Here is a 14,637-nt window from a genome sequence, read left to right as displayed (position 1 = left end):
GGCCAAGCCACCCTCCCCACAGTTAGCCTGGGTGTGAGTTAAGGCAGCTAATTTGAATGAGCTCCCTCTGTCTAGTGGGATAAGGAACTCATTCAAATTAGCTGCCTTAAGAGTTCATCAGATTCTTTGGTCAAAAGGTGAATGGTGGGGGGTGGTGGAGGGGATGGGGAGTTGCCCTGCCAAAACTATGGGACTGAGGAGTGTAAGGTGGAAGGATGTTTTTGGTTGATTGGGAATTAATAAACTCCACGATGTGTCTGCAAGTATGAGAATCCCCAAATCCGAAATGACATGCTTTGCTAACAAGCGCCAGCATTCAAGCAGCATCTAAAGCTCCATAAAGGTAGGCCTTCTGGACAGTAAACTTAAGGTCCTTAGAGCAGGAAGCATACAAGGAAGAGGACCGAGTGGTTCCTTGGTTCTAATAAAAAATACCCGGAGCTGAAAAGTTAAGAATCCTTGAGGGGCTCTCTTGGAGCAAAGGCAAATAAGCATAATTCTTTTGCTTTTATAAGAAAAGCGCTGCCTTGGGCTCAGGTCACCTGGATCGAGCCTTGCATGGACTCGCATTGGGTACCCTGCTCAGCGGGAAGCCTGCTTCTCCCTCTTCATTCCCCCTGCTTGTGTTCCTTCTCTCGCTGTCTCTTACCAATGTCAAATTTTTTAAAAATCTTAAAAACCAAAAACCCTACCCTGAATTTCGCACTAACACGGAGAGTTGGGAAAGGTTTCCACTTTTCTATCTATTCTCCCTTTAATGAAAGCTTACCCTGTATTGGGGGAGTAGAGACAGAAGAAGGGAAGAGGAAGAAAATGGAGGCAGGAGCCACCCTGAGAGCCGTGGTCACGGAAATAAGCAAGGGTGTTCACATGAAAAAAATAAAAAAAAATCCATGCTTCCGTGATGTACCTCCCTATCCTTTTAGGACCAAACGACGGTTTGACCACAGGCCCGGCGGGCTTCCCTGGACAGGTTGCACCTCGGTCTGTCTCTCAAACGCCTGCGGTTCCTTTAATAGGCGGGGCCGGAACCAGCGGCGAGTCCCCCGCTTTGTACGTGTCGGGGGCGGAGTTCCCAGACAGCCCTTGCAGCATGGCCGCCGGCACCGCCGCCGCTCTAGCGTTCCTGAGTCAGGAGAGCCGAGCCCGGACCGGGGGTATCGGGGCTTTGCGGGTCCCGGCTCCGGTCACCATGGACAGTTTTTTTTTCGGTATTGAAGAAAGGAGGGGATGCAGGTGGTCCTGGGGTGGTCGGGGGCAGGGCTGAACAAGAATGCAAATGGATACACGACGTGGGTGGAAGCGAAGGGGGCCCCCGCACGCGGCAGCGCAAGCGGAAGGGGGCGGTGCGACCCCCTGCTCCAAAAGTGCAGGGGTGGGCCCTGGGCCGAGCGTCCCAGGTGTTCTTGAGAAGTAGGCGCGTAAATGGCCGGTCTGACCATGGCTACTACACGTGACAGAGGTTTGGTGGAACGCCCCCCACGCGTACACAGACACACTCACACTATTACCTCTTCCAGGCTGTGAGCTCTCCGGCCACACCCGCTCTTTCACCTTCAAGGTAGAAGAAGAGGACGATGCGGAGCATGTGCTGGCTTTGACCATGGTGAGGGGCGGGGAATGGTTGTGAATAGCTGGGAGTCACTTTCTCTGCCTGGCCCCTACATGGGCGCTTCCCTGGTTAGGTGATACAGGGACCACTGGGGCGGGGCAAGTTTTAGGGTAGAAGCCTCCACTTGTGGTGCCAACCCTTGTTTGAGGAGACCCAGAGGCCCTGTATGCTCTTCCCAGCTCTGCCTCACTGAGGGGGCCAAAGATGAGTGTAATGTGGTAGAAGTCGTGGCCAGGAATCATGACCACCAAGAGATTGCAGTCCCTGTGGCCAACCTCAAGTTGTCCTGCCAACCCATGGTGAGTTTCCCTCCCAGGCCGGGTGGTGAAGTGGGGGATAGGGGTGAGGGTGAGGAGTTGAGGTCTGGAGAACTGACTCATCATAAGATGGAGCAGGCCAGGCCTTCATCCTTTTCTTCTTCCAGCTGAGTTTGGATGACTTCCAGCTCCAGCCACCTGTAACCTTCCGCCTGAAATCAGGTTCTGGCCCTGTGCGGATCACTGGGAGGCACCAGATTGGTGAGAGTCCTCTACTTTGCCTCTGGTGAATTCTCCATCAGGTCTCCCCCACTGCTCCACAGTCCTGCCCCATCCCAGCCTTATCACCCAGTGCAGCTCCCATACAGGCTATACCCTCCACTTTCTGTCCTACTCAAGCCTACCTCCTGCATGAAACCTGCCCCAACTTCTCCACCCCCATTTATGTGGTCTTTTTTGGCTTTCTGTCATCTTAGTATCTGAGGTTCTTCCCCCCTAGATCATAAGCTCTGAGAGGTCAGGGCCCCTGCAAGTCTAGCATCACAGGGCATGAATAAATGATATGTGGTATGAAAAGGGTCTGGCTTTAACCTCCTCTTCCTTTACTGCTTAACGTTTCCACCAGTTACTATAAGCAATGACGTTTCTGAGGAAGAAGAGAGTGAGGAAGAAGGTAGTGAGGAGGAAGAAGCTGAGTTGTGCTCCATCCTGCCTGCCAAGAAGCAGGGGGGTAGGCCTTAGCCACCTTGGTGAGTTGGGAGAAGGGTGCCGAGCAAGGACTGAGATGGGGTAGGACAAGCAGGTGAAGGCATAGATGCTGACCCCTTGTTTGCTCTCTTCTGGTCAGCTAGCTGCCTGCCCCATGTGACATGCACCATGTTCCTGTACAAGTTTTAAGAAATCTAAATGTGGCTTCTCCATTGAAGAGGGTGGAGAGGTGGGGTCTTGGCTGGTGCTGGGGGAGAGGGTGGTCCTATCCCTCATAGAGCCCTGGTGTTTTTCTAATCTTAGGCCCTACCTGGGCTTCTCTTTTCTCCAGGATTGGGAGGAACTCTGAACTTCTGTTCTCACCCTCTCTTCCCCCTTGCCTTTGGGATTGGAGATCAGCCTCTGAAGCTCAGGACTACACATTTTTAATACTTTTTACATTTTTGGATAAAGGTTCAAATAAAGTGATGTGGAGTTTTTTTGCAACTCATTTGTGTGGCTTCTTTACCTGCCGGTGTGGCATTCCCCTTGGGACCACCAGGTGGCACTGTGGCAGCATCGAGAGTGGCCCTGGGCCTGGGGAGGAAATGTGGGGTCCTGCTATCCCTAGGACCCCCCCGGGGCCAGGCCTGGGTCCCAACTGCCTTGCTAAAAGAGGACCTCCCAACACCAACCCCATTCCCAGTCCCTACAGGTGGGGGAGGGCCATCCCAGGAGGTTATCAGCATCCAAACAAGGGGCCTGGGCCTCTGTCAGCACTCAGGCTGATGGGCAGGGGGGCAGATAAGGGGACTTAAGCAGTCCGAGGAATGTGCATCCCTAGCTCCGCGAAGGGGCTCAGGCCCTGAGAGGGCCTGTGAGGGATAGGGCAGAGGCCACTGTTGGCTCCTCCTTCCAGTCTTACAGGCTGTCTCTGAGCCGGTCTGGGCCCTTAGAAACCTGATTCCGGGGGCCAGATGGAGGGGGCTGGCCAGATTGGGTGACAGGGAAACCAGAATCCGGGTGGCCTGGCATATGGGGGCAGAGAGAGGCCCCTGGGATTCAGCCTCCTGGCCTAAAGGGTTCCTGACCCCCCACACATCACCTGATCTGGGGGTCTCTGGTGCCTGTAATCAGGTGTTCTGAGGTTTGACTGCTGCTATGCCAGGAAGAGAAAGGAAACTACCTGGTGTGAGCATTAGTGTGTATGTGACCAGCTCTGGGGTCAGCAGTTCAGCAGCTGTGTTGATGGGGGGGGGGGTATTTCAGTGTCCCCCGTACAAACAAACAAACAAACAAAAGGTTAACTCCTGAGACAGCCTGGGGCCAGACATGCTGAGGATGGACAGAGTACAGTGCCTGGTGGGGTGTGGGGTGGTGGGGCCAGGCCCACTCCCTCCCACACTGGCTGCTGGGCAAATGGGTGTGCAAGTGGGAGAGGTCCTTAGGTAACCCGAAGGGACTGGTATTGAGGCAGGTAAGGTAAACTTTGGGGAGCGTCCCACAACACGGAAAGGCATTCCCACTTCATACTTCCCTGGAGTAGGCTCCCCCCTCCTGGTGGTGAGGAGTTCTAACCTTCCTTTTCTCTCAAGATGAGGATAAAGGAAGGTGATTTCTCTCTTTGTTGCAGTGATCCGGGGTCGCAGGCCCCTTTCTCCTCTCCAGGAGGGGGATTTCCTGAACTGCCTCCATGCGGAGCCAGCGTGGTGGGCCAACCAGGCTCTAGACTATTCACTTTTCTGTGGCAGGGGTCCTGATGGAGGGGAGAATTGCAGCTGGCGCCCTCTGGTGGGCGAGGTTGAAACCGCCAGTGGCCGAGCGACTCCCCAAGCAGCGACCCCGTCTCGCCCGCGAGTGGCCCGGGGTGCCGAAGTTTAGGCAGAAAGCAAGGACTAAGTCACTGAGGCTGACTGCATTCGTTCTTTGATTGATTGATCGTTGATTCATTCATTCGCTAGAAGAGTCTTATAAGAGCCCTTCTCTTCTTCCTCTCACCTATAACCTCCAGAGTCCTCGGCACCTGCTTGGTTGGGGGCGCGAGAGACTGACTGAGTGCAGCAAAAAGTCATCTCTGGGGGAAGCCTTCCCAACCCAGCTGTCTAACCCCTGTCCGTGGCCCAGCTCGGCTATTTACCGCTGCGAAGCGATTGAGCGCTCCCTGTAAGCCTTGTTTCCTGGGTGGTTCTCCCCGGGACCCAGGCAGGCGCCGAGCGCCCTCCTGCCCGCAGTGGGAGCCCAATCCACATTTTCGCTTCTTCCTGGGCTTTCCCGGCCCGAAAGGGGGCCGGGCAGACAGAGCAGGGAATTGCTTTTTCTCTCTCTCCGCCCCGCCTCTCCTCGTTGCTCCATCTGTCGGCTCCGCGCACAGTAGGAGCGCTGCCGATTCACTTTGGCCCCGAGCACTGAGGGATGACGGCGCACGCCGAGGTTTGCAGAGCGCTGAAGGATGAGCAGGCCTGTATTTGCGGGGTGAGGGGAGACGTCTCCCAGGCAAAGGCCCGAAGTGCTTAACGTCGTCTTGGCGATTTGCATTTGAACAGTCGGTGGAGAGTCCGCGGCGCTTTGAACGCCGGGCGCAGGAGGCGCTCAGTGGAGGAGCGGCAGACCCGGCGGCCCCGCGCAGGCTGGTGTGGATTTGAGGGGCCCGGGGTGAGGGATGCGTTTGGAAAAAGGCTGAAGGTGTGTGTTTGGGTCTCGGCGAGGGCGTGTTTGCGGAGAGGGGCTGTTTGTGTTGGCGAGGAGTGTGTGTTTGTGTTTTCAGGAGGCGAGTGTGTGTGTATGTGTGTGTGTGTGTATGTTTGTGTTTGCGGAGTGTGGGGGCGGCCGGGAAAGGTGGCCGGGCTGTCACTCAGCGATCAGGTTGACAGGCGCTCGCTCATCAGGGCCGGGGAGCTCTGATTGCAGATTCGAGGAAACAAAATAGCAATTGTAATTACGGGGCTTTGATAAGATAAAGGAAGAAGCGAGCTGGCTGGGAAGCTAGCAAGGGAGGGAGGGAGAGAGTGGCCTGCTGGGGCCCCGACGGCATATTTGCATCTGTCACTCAGAGGGCAGGCCGAGCAGGACCCAGCGCCCTTTGTGAGGGTGTCCCCATCTCCTCCCCCACTCCAAACCCCAACCCCAAAACATAGCCTTCTGGGGAGATGAGAACAATCTCCCATACTGATGAGGATTCATTTGGGGGGAAGCTCTCCAAATGTAAAGGAATTCTGCCCTATAGAAAGGCCCATTGATAGAGGTTTAAGTGTAGTACTAAAACCTTGACCTCTCGCTTTTAGGTCCCAGGATGCCCATCTCTTCTGGTGAAGGGCACAGAGTGGATTAAGACCATTGAAGTTCAGCATGGGGATTTCAGAACCTTCTTGGAGCTCCAGAACCAGGGCTGGACTTTTTGAGTCAGATACTCTCTGGCCTCCATCCCCACTCCAGGGAAGGGCTGGCGCCCAGAGTGACTCTAGTTGTGGCTCCAAGACTATGCACACTAAGACTGCCCTGACTCCAGCCTGGGTCCAGCCCAATGCTGTTCTCATCAGACAGTTTCCAGAGGCCTGAGTCCCTGGTTGGGAAAAGGCCTTTCCCACCCTCTGCTCTCCATATCTCCACTCACTCATTCACTCATGCACGCAAACATTTTCAGGGGCCTACTATGTGCAGACATGTGTTTAAGATGGTGAGCATTCTGCCTGTTGGAAGCAGTACAGTGAAGAGGGTAGAGACCCAGGTAGTGGACTGCAGCCCTCTAACACAGAGGGCGGTAAGAAAAAGCACTGGAGCCCACCTCACCTGTCTCCCTTCTAATGGACTCACCACTTAGTGGGGTTGAAAGGAGACAGTGCAAATTCAGCCTTTAGCAAATATAAGTGCTAAATAAATAGTAGTACTTATAATTATTATCTGAAGGCATGTCTTCCTGGGGAAGCCACTCATGGGCTGAGGTCTAAATGCTCAGCCAGTTTCTTCATGATTCATTCATCAAGTGCCAACTGCAGAACAACCCAGCCCAGCTTGGTTGCAGCCATGAGCTGCAACTTCTGATCGAAAAGACATGGCCCTTGCCTGGAGATCTGTGTGTGCAAGAGCCAGAAGAGTGAACAAACTCCTGGAGGGAGGAACAGGTAGGCTCAGGGAGTCTCCTTCTTTGAGGAGGGATGAGGTCTTGAGACAAGTCCTGTGACCCTGTTTTCCCACCTATGCACCACTCAGTGTTAGCTTTATGGCTGGGAATGGGGAAAGGTGAGGCATGGGGACAAGTGGGGCACAGAGAAAGGGGAGGTAATAGAACTTAATTGTACTGTTGGACAAGGACCTGCCTACTGCCCCTGGCCTAATGGCTTCCCAGGACCACCCCAACCCCTCCAGTCCAACCCTCAAGGACATGGGGTGCCAGTGGGACAGGGGAGGTCATGGGCAGAGGAAGCAGCTGGGTAGGGCGTCAGGAGCTCTACCTGCTCCTCATGAAGGGTCAACCAACTTAAGCCCCTCCCAAAGAAGCACCATGGCTCAGGGGGTCCAGAAGCCCCTGAGGGAATGCACGGAGGGTCTGGGAAAGGCTTTGACACTACTTCCTTGGCGACCTCCCCATGCTTGACACAAAGCACCAGTGCACGTCTAGTCCAGTAGGTGTGTAAATGCCTCAGTGCACAAATAACGAGACTCTGAGAGGGAAAGGCTAGGCGGCCTGCAACTAAGTCTCTTCTCCAGGAGAAGCAGCTGACAGTAGTTCTTTTTGCCTTCTCCGCCTGCTGCTTTGGGAGGGCGGCAGCGACTGTGGGTCCTACCAGGGACCTCCAGACTCTCCGACATAGGTGCTCATGGTTCCTCTCAAGCTTCAGGTCAGTATCTGTGGGACGCAGGCAGCGGTGACGGTGATAATGGGGGAGGGGACATTTCTCGCTCTCTGGGTCTTCTTGGAGACCGGGTGAGACAGGAGACGCCCGCAGGAAGGGTTACTCTTCAGAAAGGTGGGGGTGGGGGTCGGGTCCCCTTCGCAGACGCACGCACCGCTGAGCGCACAGCCATTCACTCCCGCGTCGGCGGCCACTTCCAGGGGACACGCGGGGCCGAAGCACACAGTAGGCGGCTCAGAGGCACGCCGCCTCGCCTGAGCCAAAAGCGGACCCGGCCCCACGGTGGAGACCTGGCACCTTTGGACCCCGGCGCACTCGCGGTCCAGGAAGACCAAGCCCGAAGCGCCCCCCCATCCCCGCGGGTCCAGACCCCTAGAGCGCGCGAGGGGGTCAGCCCGGGGATGGGGGAGGCGCTCCCACCGGCCGCCCCCCGCCCCTCCCGCGGTCCCCAGACCCCTCCCCTATCCCAGACCCCCAATCCCAGACCCGCCGGCCGCCCCGCCCCGGCCCGCCCCGCCCCCGCCCCGGGCTGCGTCCGGGCCCCAGCTCCCAGCCGGGGGCTGCGGGCTCCGGCCGCCCGCCCCGCGCTCCCCCCTCGCTCCCGGTGCGGCGCCCCCCGCCCCCACCCCTCCCCCTCCCTTCCCACCTACCCACCCACCCTGCCGGCCCGTTACCCTCCCGCCTGCTCCGGCTCCTGAGCAGCCAGCGGCCACCGGCTCCGGCAGCGGCGCAGAGTCACTCAGCACGGCGCGGCGCGGCGAGCTCGACATTCCACGGGACCCGCGGAGCCGCGTCCGGACCGCCGCCCGCCTCCCGTGCTCCAGCCTTCCTCGGCCGCCGCCGCCCTCGGCTCGTCCCTCGCGGCCGCCCGCGGGCCGGCGTGATCCCGCCGGGGTTCTCGGTGCTCCCCGGGCCGCGCGCCATGGGCAGCCCCCGCTCGGCGCTGAGCTGCCTGTGAGTACGGCCGCCGCCCCCCGCGTCCCCGCCGGCCCCGCGCCGCCGCGCCCTCTCCGCTCACCCCGCGCCCTCTCTCTCCCGCCCGCTTTTGTCTCCCACAGGCTGTTGCACTTGCTGGTTCTCTGCCTCCAAGCCCAGGTAAGGCGCATTGCGCGGCGGCGGGGCCCGGGCGGGTCGGCGGGGGCCGCCAGTTGGCAAGGTCGGGCAGGGGCCCAAGGACCGACCCTGCGGCCAGCGCTGCAGGGCTGGGAGGAACCTTAGAAATCTAGCCCCGAACCTGCCCTAGGAGGGAGCCGGGGAACAGAGAGGGAGCGCCCTGCCTAAGGTAACACAGCTAGTGTGCAGCGAGGCTCGAACCCAAGGTTTCGGGCTCCAGCGCTGTCTCTCACACCTCCTAGCCAGGTTAAGGTGGATGGGGAACTCTACAGGCAGCCACACCTGGCTGCCGAGGAAGGCGGGGGAGCTGGGGCCAGGGAGCGTTCGTTGTCACAAGTCCCGGGGACGGCCGCAGGGACTCCCTTCGTGGCTCTCTGGGGAGACTTGTGGCGGGTCTGGCCGAAAGATCAGGTGCCTAGGCTCTCTGCGCTCTCAACATTTGCTCTGTAAATTTGTCTTTATAAATGTCAGCGGTTGGGTAGCGCTGCCTCCCTACTTAGAAGCACCCTGCTTTTCTAGGAAGGCGTAGGGAGGGGGCGAGGGGCGGCCGCTCTGGGCAGAGAACTTGCTTCCCTGATCGGAGCTGGCAGGGAGTCCCAGGGTGTTTCCCAACAGGTAGGTCCATCCAGATCGGTCCAAGCTCATCCTTGCTAGGCTGGGTCTGCTCCACTTTCCTGGATTGGGTGCTGGGGCCTGAGCTGGCTTGTTGTGAGGGTACCCCCCCTCCAAACTCTTGTAGGCTGCTTGGGGCAGTGGAGGCGTGTGCAGGGTGATGGGGGCCACTTGGGCCCCTGGGCAGAGTAGCATTATAATGGCGTGTTGTGTATTTTTCAATTTCCTAAAGGTAACTGTTCAGTCCTCACCTAATTTTACACAGCATGTGAGGGAGCAGAGCCTGGTGACGGATCAGCTCAGCCGCCGCCTCATCCGGACCTACCAGCTCTACAGCCGCACCAGCGGGAAGCACGTGCAAGTCCTGGCCAACAAGCGCATCAACGCCATGGCAGAAGACGGGGACCCCTTCGGTAAGGCAAGCTGCCCAGGGCAGGGTGAAGGTAGCTTGTAGAACACGCCCTCCTTCCCCCTGCTGTGTGACTAGACCTGCCAGCCCCATCCGTGCTGGCCAGAGGCCTCTCTGGGCTCCCCAGCTCAGAAGGGAAGGAGTTAAGGCAAAAAAGCATCTTTGGGGTCAGCTGGAGAAAAGAGGGTTAGGGAAGGGACCTTGGGGAGTACTTGGCCCACAGGTGCCCCTTCTCTACCCAGCAGATGAATGAAGCCAGGCATCTCCTTTTCTACCTCCCCCATTCACACACCCCTCCCCAGCTGCAGGTGGAGACAGAGGGTTCTGCGGGAGGGGCCCCAGGTTTAAGGGAAGCTCTTGAAAGAGGATATGTCGCCAGGGTCCACAAAAGGAGAGTTGGGAAAGAGACGGGAGAAAAATCCCCCCAGCTCTTCCAGCTTGGACAGGGGGTGCCATGAACCTTTACATATTTTGAAGGGCCAATTGTACATGGGCACTAGGCTTGGGAAGGGGCCCTCTCTCCACCCCACTGACCCGGGAACCCAGGTAGTGGTCAGAGCCAGGCTTCTGACTCCCTATGGGGCGGTGAGTCCGGGTAGCTACTGCGGGGCAGAGAGGCTGAGGACTGATTGATTTCTAAAACATTCAATATTCCTGCCTTGAAACAAGGCCAATTTCCAGAGTCCTGGATGTACCAAGAGAAAAGCAAGCCCTCTGGGCGGCTGGTGTTGTTTTTAGAGAGCGATTATTGTGAGTTTAAAAACCTTTAAATAATGACCAAGTTAAACAAGCATGAAAGGAGAGGGGAAGACTCTATTAAAATGTAATAAAAAGGTGAGGCATTTTAAGAGCTAAGAAGAAAAATGAAGAATGATATAAAACAGAAAAAGAACGAGCCTTTTTTCAGATGTGGAGTTTGAAAGGAGTTGCAAGTCTGTAAATGTTAAAAAAGAGGTTCAAGATTGTTCTCTATGAATCTCTGGAGAGACCCCCGCGTCTGGCAGAGCGATTAAAACTCTTCTTACTTTCACCTTTTTTAACATTTCCTGAATACTTTCTCCTCTTCTCGAGCCAGTTTGGGGGATCGAGTATGTCTCACTGCATTTTTTCTGCATCGACGTAGCTGACTTCCCTTCAAAGCTGGAGAAGGAGACATAATTTTCCCGGGATAAATCTGTCACTGGGGTGGAAGAATAGGTTTGAAAATGTTAAGCTTTCCAAAAGGCTGGTCGGGAAAGCCGCCGCCGTAAACTGCGGCCCCAGCTCCCCAGCTCCATCCAGGAAGGGGAGAGGGGGCTCTCCATGGTGGGGGTGGGGGGCGGCCTGCCCGGTGGCCGAGCTCCCCCGCTGGGCTGGCAGGGCCAGCCTGCCGTCCCTTTGTCCCTCCAAACTGGCTGCTTGCTGCCCTTCTCAGCTTCCAAGGAAAGAGAACGAATGCTTAGCTCCTCCTGGGTTTGCTCCACTGGAGCAAATGGTCTAGCATCCTTGGGTTCTGGGGAGGGAAGAAGAGGCTAAGCTGGCCATGGAGAAGCTCATCTTCAGACCTCAGAAGTCTGATGCCCACTTCTGTCCTTACAAGTGTAGGAAGCCTTCCAGGGTCGCTGATTCCTGCCTGCCAGGCAGGAGTGGAAGCCGGAGGGCCTGAGAGCAGAGGCTTAGGGTGTGCAGCCGGGACAAGAGTCTGGGGGAGAAGAGCAGAGAGGTCCCAGTTGCTTCCTTATGGGTCCCAGGAAGGAATAGAGGGATTGTGCCATCCTGGTCTGCCCCATTTGGCCAGAATCCTCCGAGTGGGATCCTCAGGCCCCTTCTCCAGCCAGCGTCCCTTCGGGCCTCTGGAAGGCAGAGCAGGAGAGGGATGAGCAGCGTGGCCGTGTCCAAGAGGAGGTGGGTGGGAGGGGAGGTGACAGCTGCATTTCCCTGGCTGACTTGAAGCCAGACTGGAGAGTTGGCCATTGGGTCCCTGCTCTGTCCTATGTGAAGAGGTGGGGGTAGTATCAGGTCCGGCAACAAGGGCTGCCTTGCTGACCTTGGAGCCCATCCTCCCCCTTTAGTTTTAGCGACAAAGAAGGTGCTGCCTTGTTAGTGCAGGCTGGGAGACAGCTCTGGGAATCCCAGAACTGCTTTCTCAAGGAGGGAAAAGCAGAGAGGACAGAAGACTCAGCCCCTCCTGGCCTATCCCCAACAGCTAAGTCAGCCCTCATTCCCTGCTTGAGGACAGCCACAAAGGGGAGGAATTACACAGGGACTAGACAGGGACCAGGACTTCTGCAGCAAGTGGGCTGTCTAAGGGGAGGGCACCAGGGAAGAAGGCACAGAGTTCAGCTCCCTGTATCAATGGCTTTCCAGACTGAGAGGCAAGCATGCCTCAATTTTTCCCTTCCTCACCCACAGCAAGTGTTTGGTCACTGTGATGGGGGTTGAAAGAGAAAAGACGATTTGAGCCATTGATTTCTGGACACTGGGGCTGGGGACAGTGGTGACGGGGAAGCGTGGAGAAGAGCAGAAGCCTCCCAGCTGGGGTCTGAGGTTCTGGGAAAGTAGCTGGCTGTGTGTGGACGGAGAGTGGTCGGCCTCCCTGTCATCTCAGCAGAACGGAGTGGTGGTTGGAGGGGGGTGGTTGGCCAAGGACACGAGCTAGAACCTGAGGAGCCAGAAACGGGAGATAGTGCTTTTATGTTTTGCCTCAGAACTCGTGTCACTGCTGCACCCCGGAAGTTTGTGGTGATCTCTGAGGCATGTGCATGTACTACTTTGAGTTTGAAGGGTTCCCAGAGATCTTCTGATGAGAGTAGAACTCTAGTCCTGAAGCCTTGACGTGAAAAGTCAGTACTATCTGGTTTTAAAAGAGGGTGTGTTCAGTTTGATGGCTTTAAGATTCCTCCACAGGAGCAGCAGAGCAGGCAGAGGGAGATCCCAGTCTGTGCTTCATGCTCTTGCCCATCCCCCTGTGTACATCCGTGAGGGGCCTGAGGCCCAGGAAGGAGAGTCAATCTTTCCCAATGTCGCCTAGCATGGTGGCAGCTGGGCTGGGGCTGGAGCCTATGTCTTGGGTACCTGCTCTTGGAGCAGTTGCTACTGGGATATGACGGGTCTCAGGGTCAGCTGGGGTGACAGTGTGGTACAGTGGGGTCAGGGCGCTTCCGATAACCATCCCACCACCTTCCCTGACAGCAAAGCTCATTGTGGAGACAGATACCTTTGGGAGCCGGGTTCGAGTCCGAGGAGCTGAGACCGGTCTTTACATCTGCATGAATAAAAAGGGGAAGCTCATTGCCAAGGTGAGGCCCCAGAAGGAGTGGAGGGTCCCTGGGTCCTAGGGAGGGGGCTGGGCAGGCAGAGCTCCTCTAGGGTCCCAAGGAGGTGGGCAGAGAGACCCAGGGCCACCTTGGGGTTACCTAGTGGTTGGGTGGAGGGTGGGGGAGGTGAGAGAGAAGGAAACTGCTTGAGAGATGAAAAGCTATAAAGGCAAAGGAGGAAGAAGGAAGGCTAGGGAAGGGGCTGGTGGGGGGGTTGGTAAATTCCATATATCTTTTTAACAAATCGCCAAATTGCTTTGCTATTATGTCCAATTACATGGTACCAGCATTTGGAATGTTCAGTAAGCCGCAGGCCCAGCCCCTCGGCCGAGCTCTGAAATGGCCCCATTAGTCACGGCTCTTCTCCAGCCTCAAGCTCCCCGCTTCCTGGGCTTCTGGGGCTCGGGGCTCCTCGTCTCCCCGCAGGCTTCCCCTCCCCCATGGAGTGGCTGCTCTGAGGCCCCAGGGGTCTTGAGGGGCCCAGGGGGATGGTGCAGCTGGGGAAACGGGTGCGAGCCGCTCGGCCAGACTGGTGGGCAGGAGGCCAGGGCAGGCAGGGTCTGGGCCCCCTCTCTGGCCCTCTGTGTTGGGGCCCAGCCCCTCCGGAGACAGCCATGTGTCACTGCTGCCCGGGAGGACAGGAAGTTGCCGGGTGGGCTGCGGCTTGTGAGGGATTAGAGAGCGGGTGCCCGGGCGGGGGTGGGGCTGTCACTCGTGCCCACCCTGCCATCTGCTGGGGTGCCCACCTGCTGTCTGGGGCCGCCTGCCCTCTGCCTCTGCTGGGGTGGGGGCGGGGGGCGTCTCCGGCCAGAGCCCCGTAACGCCGCGCGTCTGGCCCCACTACCTGCAGAGCAACGGCAAGGGCAAGGACTGCGTGTTCACCGAGATCGTGCTGGAGAACAACTACACGGCCCTGCAGAACGCCAAGTACGAAGGCTGGTACATGGCCTTCACCCGCAAGGGCCGGCCCCGCAAGGGCTCCAAGACGCGGCAGCACCAGCGCGAGGTGCACTTCATGAAGCGGCTGCCCCGCGGCCACCACACCACGGAGCAGAGTCTGCGCTTCGAGTTCCTCAACTACCCGCCCTTCACGCGCAGCCTGCGCGGCAGCCAGAGGACTTGGGCCCCCGAGCCCCGGTAGGCGCCGCCGGCCCTCCCCGCCGCGCCGCCGAGCCGCTCGCCGCGGGGGCGCACGGAGAAACTCCGGGAGCCGAGGTCTGCGCTGCTGAAGGCTGGGGAGGAGCTGGGGGAGCCCCGGGTTCTAGCTGTCCATAATTGTTTGCTGTTGGGGTTTTTTTTGTTGTTTTTTTTTGGTCGTTGTTTTGTTTTGTCTTGTTTTTTAAACAAAAGAGAGGCTCTATTTTTGTATTCCACTTGGCGGTGGTGTCTGTCTTCTTCGCTTTTGGGAAGGCTGGGAGTGGCCTAGACTGGGATTCCGGCGGGGGTTCCTTCTGGGTGGGAGGGGGGCTTTTCCAGGCAGAGGTACTCCTGAGACCTCCGGGCCTGCAGGGTAAACTGGCCGGGCTTGCCCCACCCCCCAGTGGGGGCAGGGGGGAAAGAGTGGGGACGGAGAGCAGGTTTTTTAAGGGTGGGTATCAGTTGGGGGGTGGATGTGTATTATTATTAAATGACTGAAATATTTATTTATTTATTTATTTTAAAGGTTTTTAAAATTTATTTGACAGAAAGTGATCACAAGTAGGCAGAGAGGCAGGCAGAGAGAGAGAGGAGGAAGCAGGTTCCCCGCTGAGGAGAGAGCCTGATGTGGGACTCGATCCCAGGACCCTGGGATCATGACCTG

General features: G+C 57.5%; 2 protein-coding genes across 3 annotated transcripts; both read left to right on the top strand.

Annotated features, from left to right (window-relative positions):
• The first annotated feature begins 1,046 nt into the window (after positions 1-1,046).
• NPM3 (nucleophosmin/nucleoplasmin 3) lies at positions 1,047-3,063 on the top strand. The gene is made up of 6 exons (XM_082722441.1): positions 1,047-1,211; positions 1,521-1,606; positions 1,792-1,911; positions 2,037-2,130; positions 2,495-2,618; positions 2,909-3,063. The coding sequence occupies exons 1-5, from the start codon at positions 1,094-1,096 to the stop codon at positions 2,608-2,610; spliced, it is 534 nt and encodes a 177-aa protein (XP_082578567.1). The 5' UTR covers positions 1,047-1,093; the 3' UTR covers positions 2,611-2,618; positions 2,909-3,063.
• A 5,217-nt stretch (positions 3,064-8,280) lies between these two features.
• Positions 8,281-14,120, top strand: FGF8 (fibroblast growth factor 8). Of its 2 annotated transcripts, none has more exons than XM_082719041.1 (5): positions 8,281-8,360; positions 8,465-8,501; positions 9,397-9,544; positions 12,712-12,818; positions 13,687-14,120. In XM_082719041.1, the coding sequence occupies exons 1-5, from the start codon at positions 8,329-8,331 to the stop codon at positions 13,975-13,977; spliced, it is 615 nt and encodes a 204-aa protein (XP_082575167.1). In that variant the 5' UTR covers positions 8,281-8,328; the 3' UTR covers positions 13,978-14,120. The 2 variants fall into 2 exon arrangements, with proteins under 2 accessions (XP_082575167.1, XP_082575166.1); XM_082719040.1 differs by having other exon boundaries at positions 9,364-9,544.
• Positions 14,121-14,637: the final 517 nt, after the last annotated feature.

The sequence above is a fragment of the Mustela nivalis genome (assembly GCF_964662115.1).
Source record: "Mustela nivalis genome assembly, chromosome: 2".
Classification (NCBI taxonomy): domain Eukaryota; kingdom Metazoa; phylum Chordata; class Mammalia; order Carnivora; family Mustelidae; genus Mustela; species Mustela nivalis.
This window is presented reverse-complemented; position numbering and strand designations above follow the sequence as displayed.

Excerpts from the sequence above, each read along its gene's own strand:
- NPM3 (XM_082722441.1), top strand. The coding sequence starts at position 1,094 with ATGGCCGCCGGCACCGCCGCCGCTCTAGCGTTCCTGAGTCAGGAGAGC. Across the intron at positions 1,607-1,791 it reads ATGTGCTGGCTTTGACCATG|CTCTGCCTCACTGAGGGGGC; the intron begins GTGAGGGGCGGG and ends TGCTCTTCCCAG. Across the intron at positions 2,131-2,494 it reads CACTGGGAGGCACCAGATTG|TTACTATAAGCAATGACGTT; the intron begins GTGAGAGTCCTC and ends CGTTTCCACCAG.
- FGF8 (XM_082719040.1), top strand. The coding sequence starts at position 8,329 with ATGGGCAGCCCCCGCTCGGCGCTGAGCTGCCT. Across the intron at positions 9,545-12,711 it reads AGAAGACGGGGACCCCTTCG|CAAAGCTCATTGTGGAGACA; the intron begins GTAAGGCAAGCT and ends CTTCCCTGACAG. Across the intron at positions 12,819-13,686 it reads AGGGGAAGCTCATTGCCAAG|AGCAACGGCAAGGGCAAGGA; the intron begins GTGAGGCCCCAG and ends CACTACCTGCAG.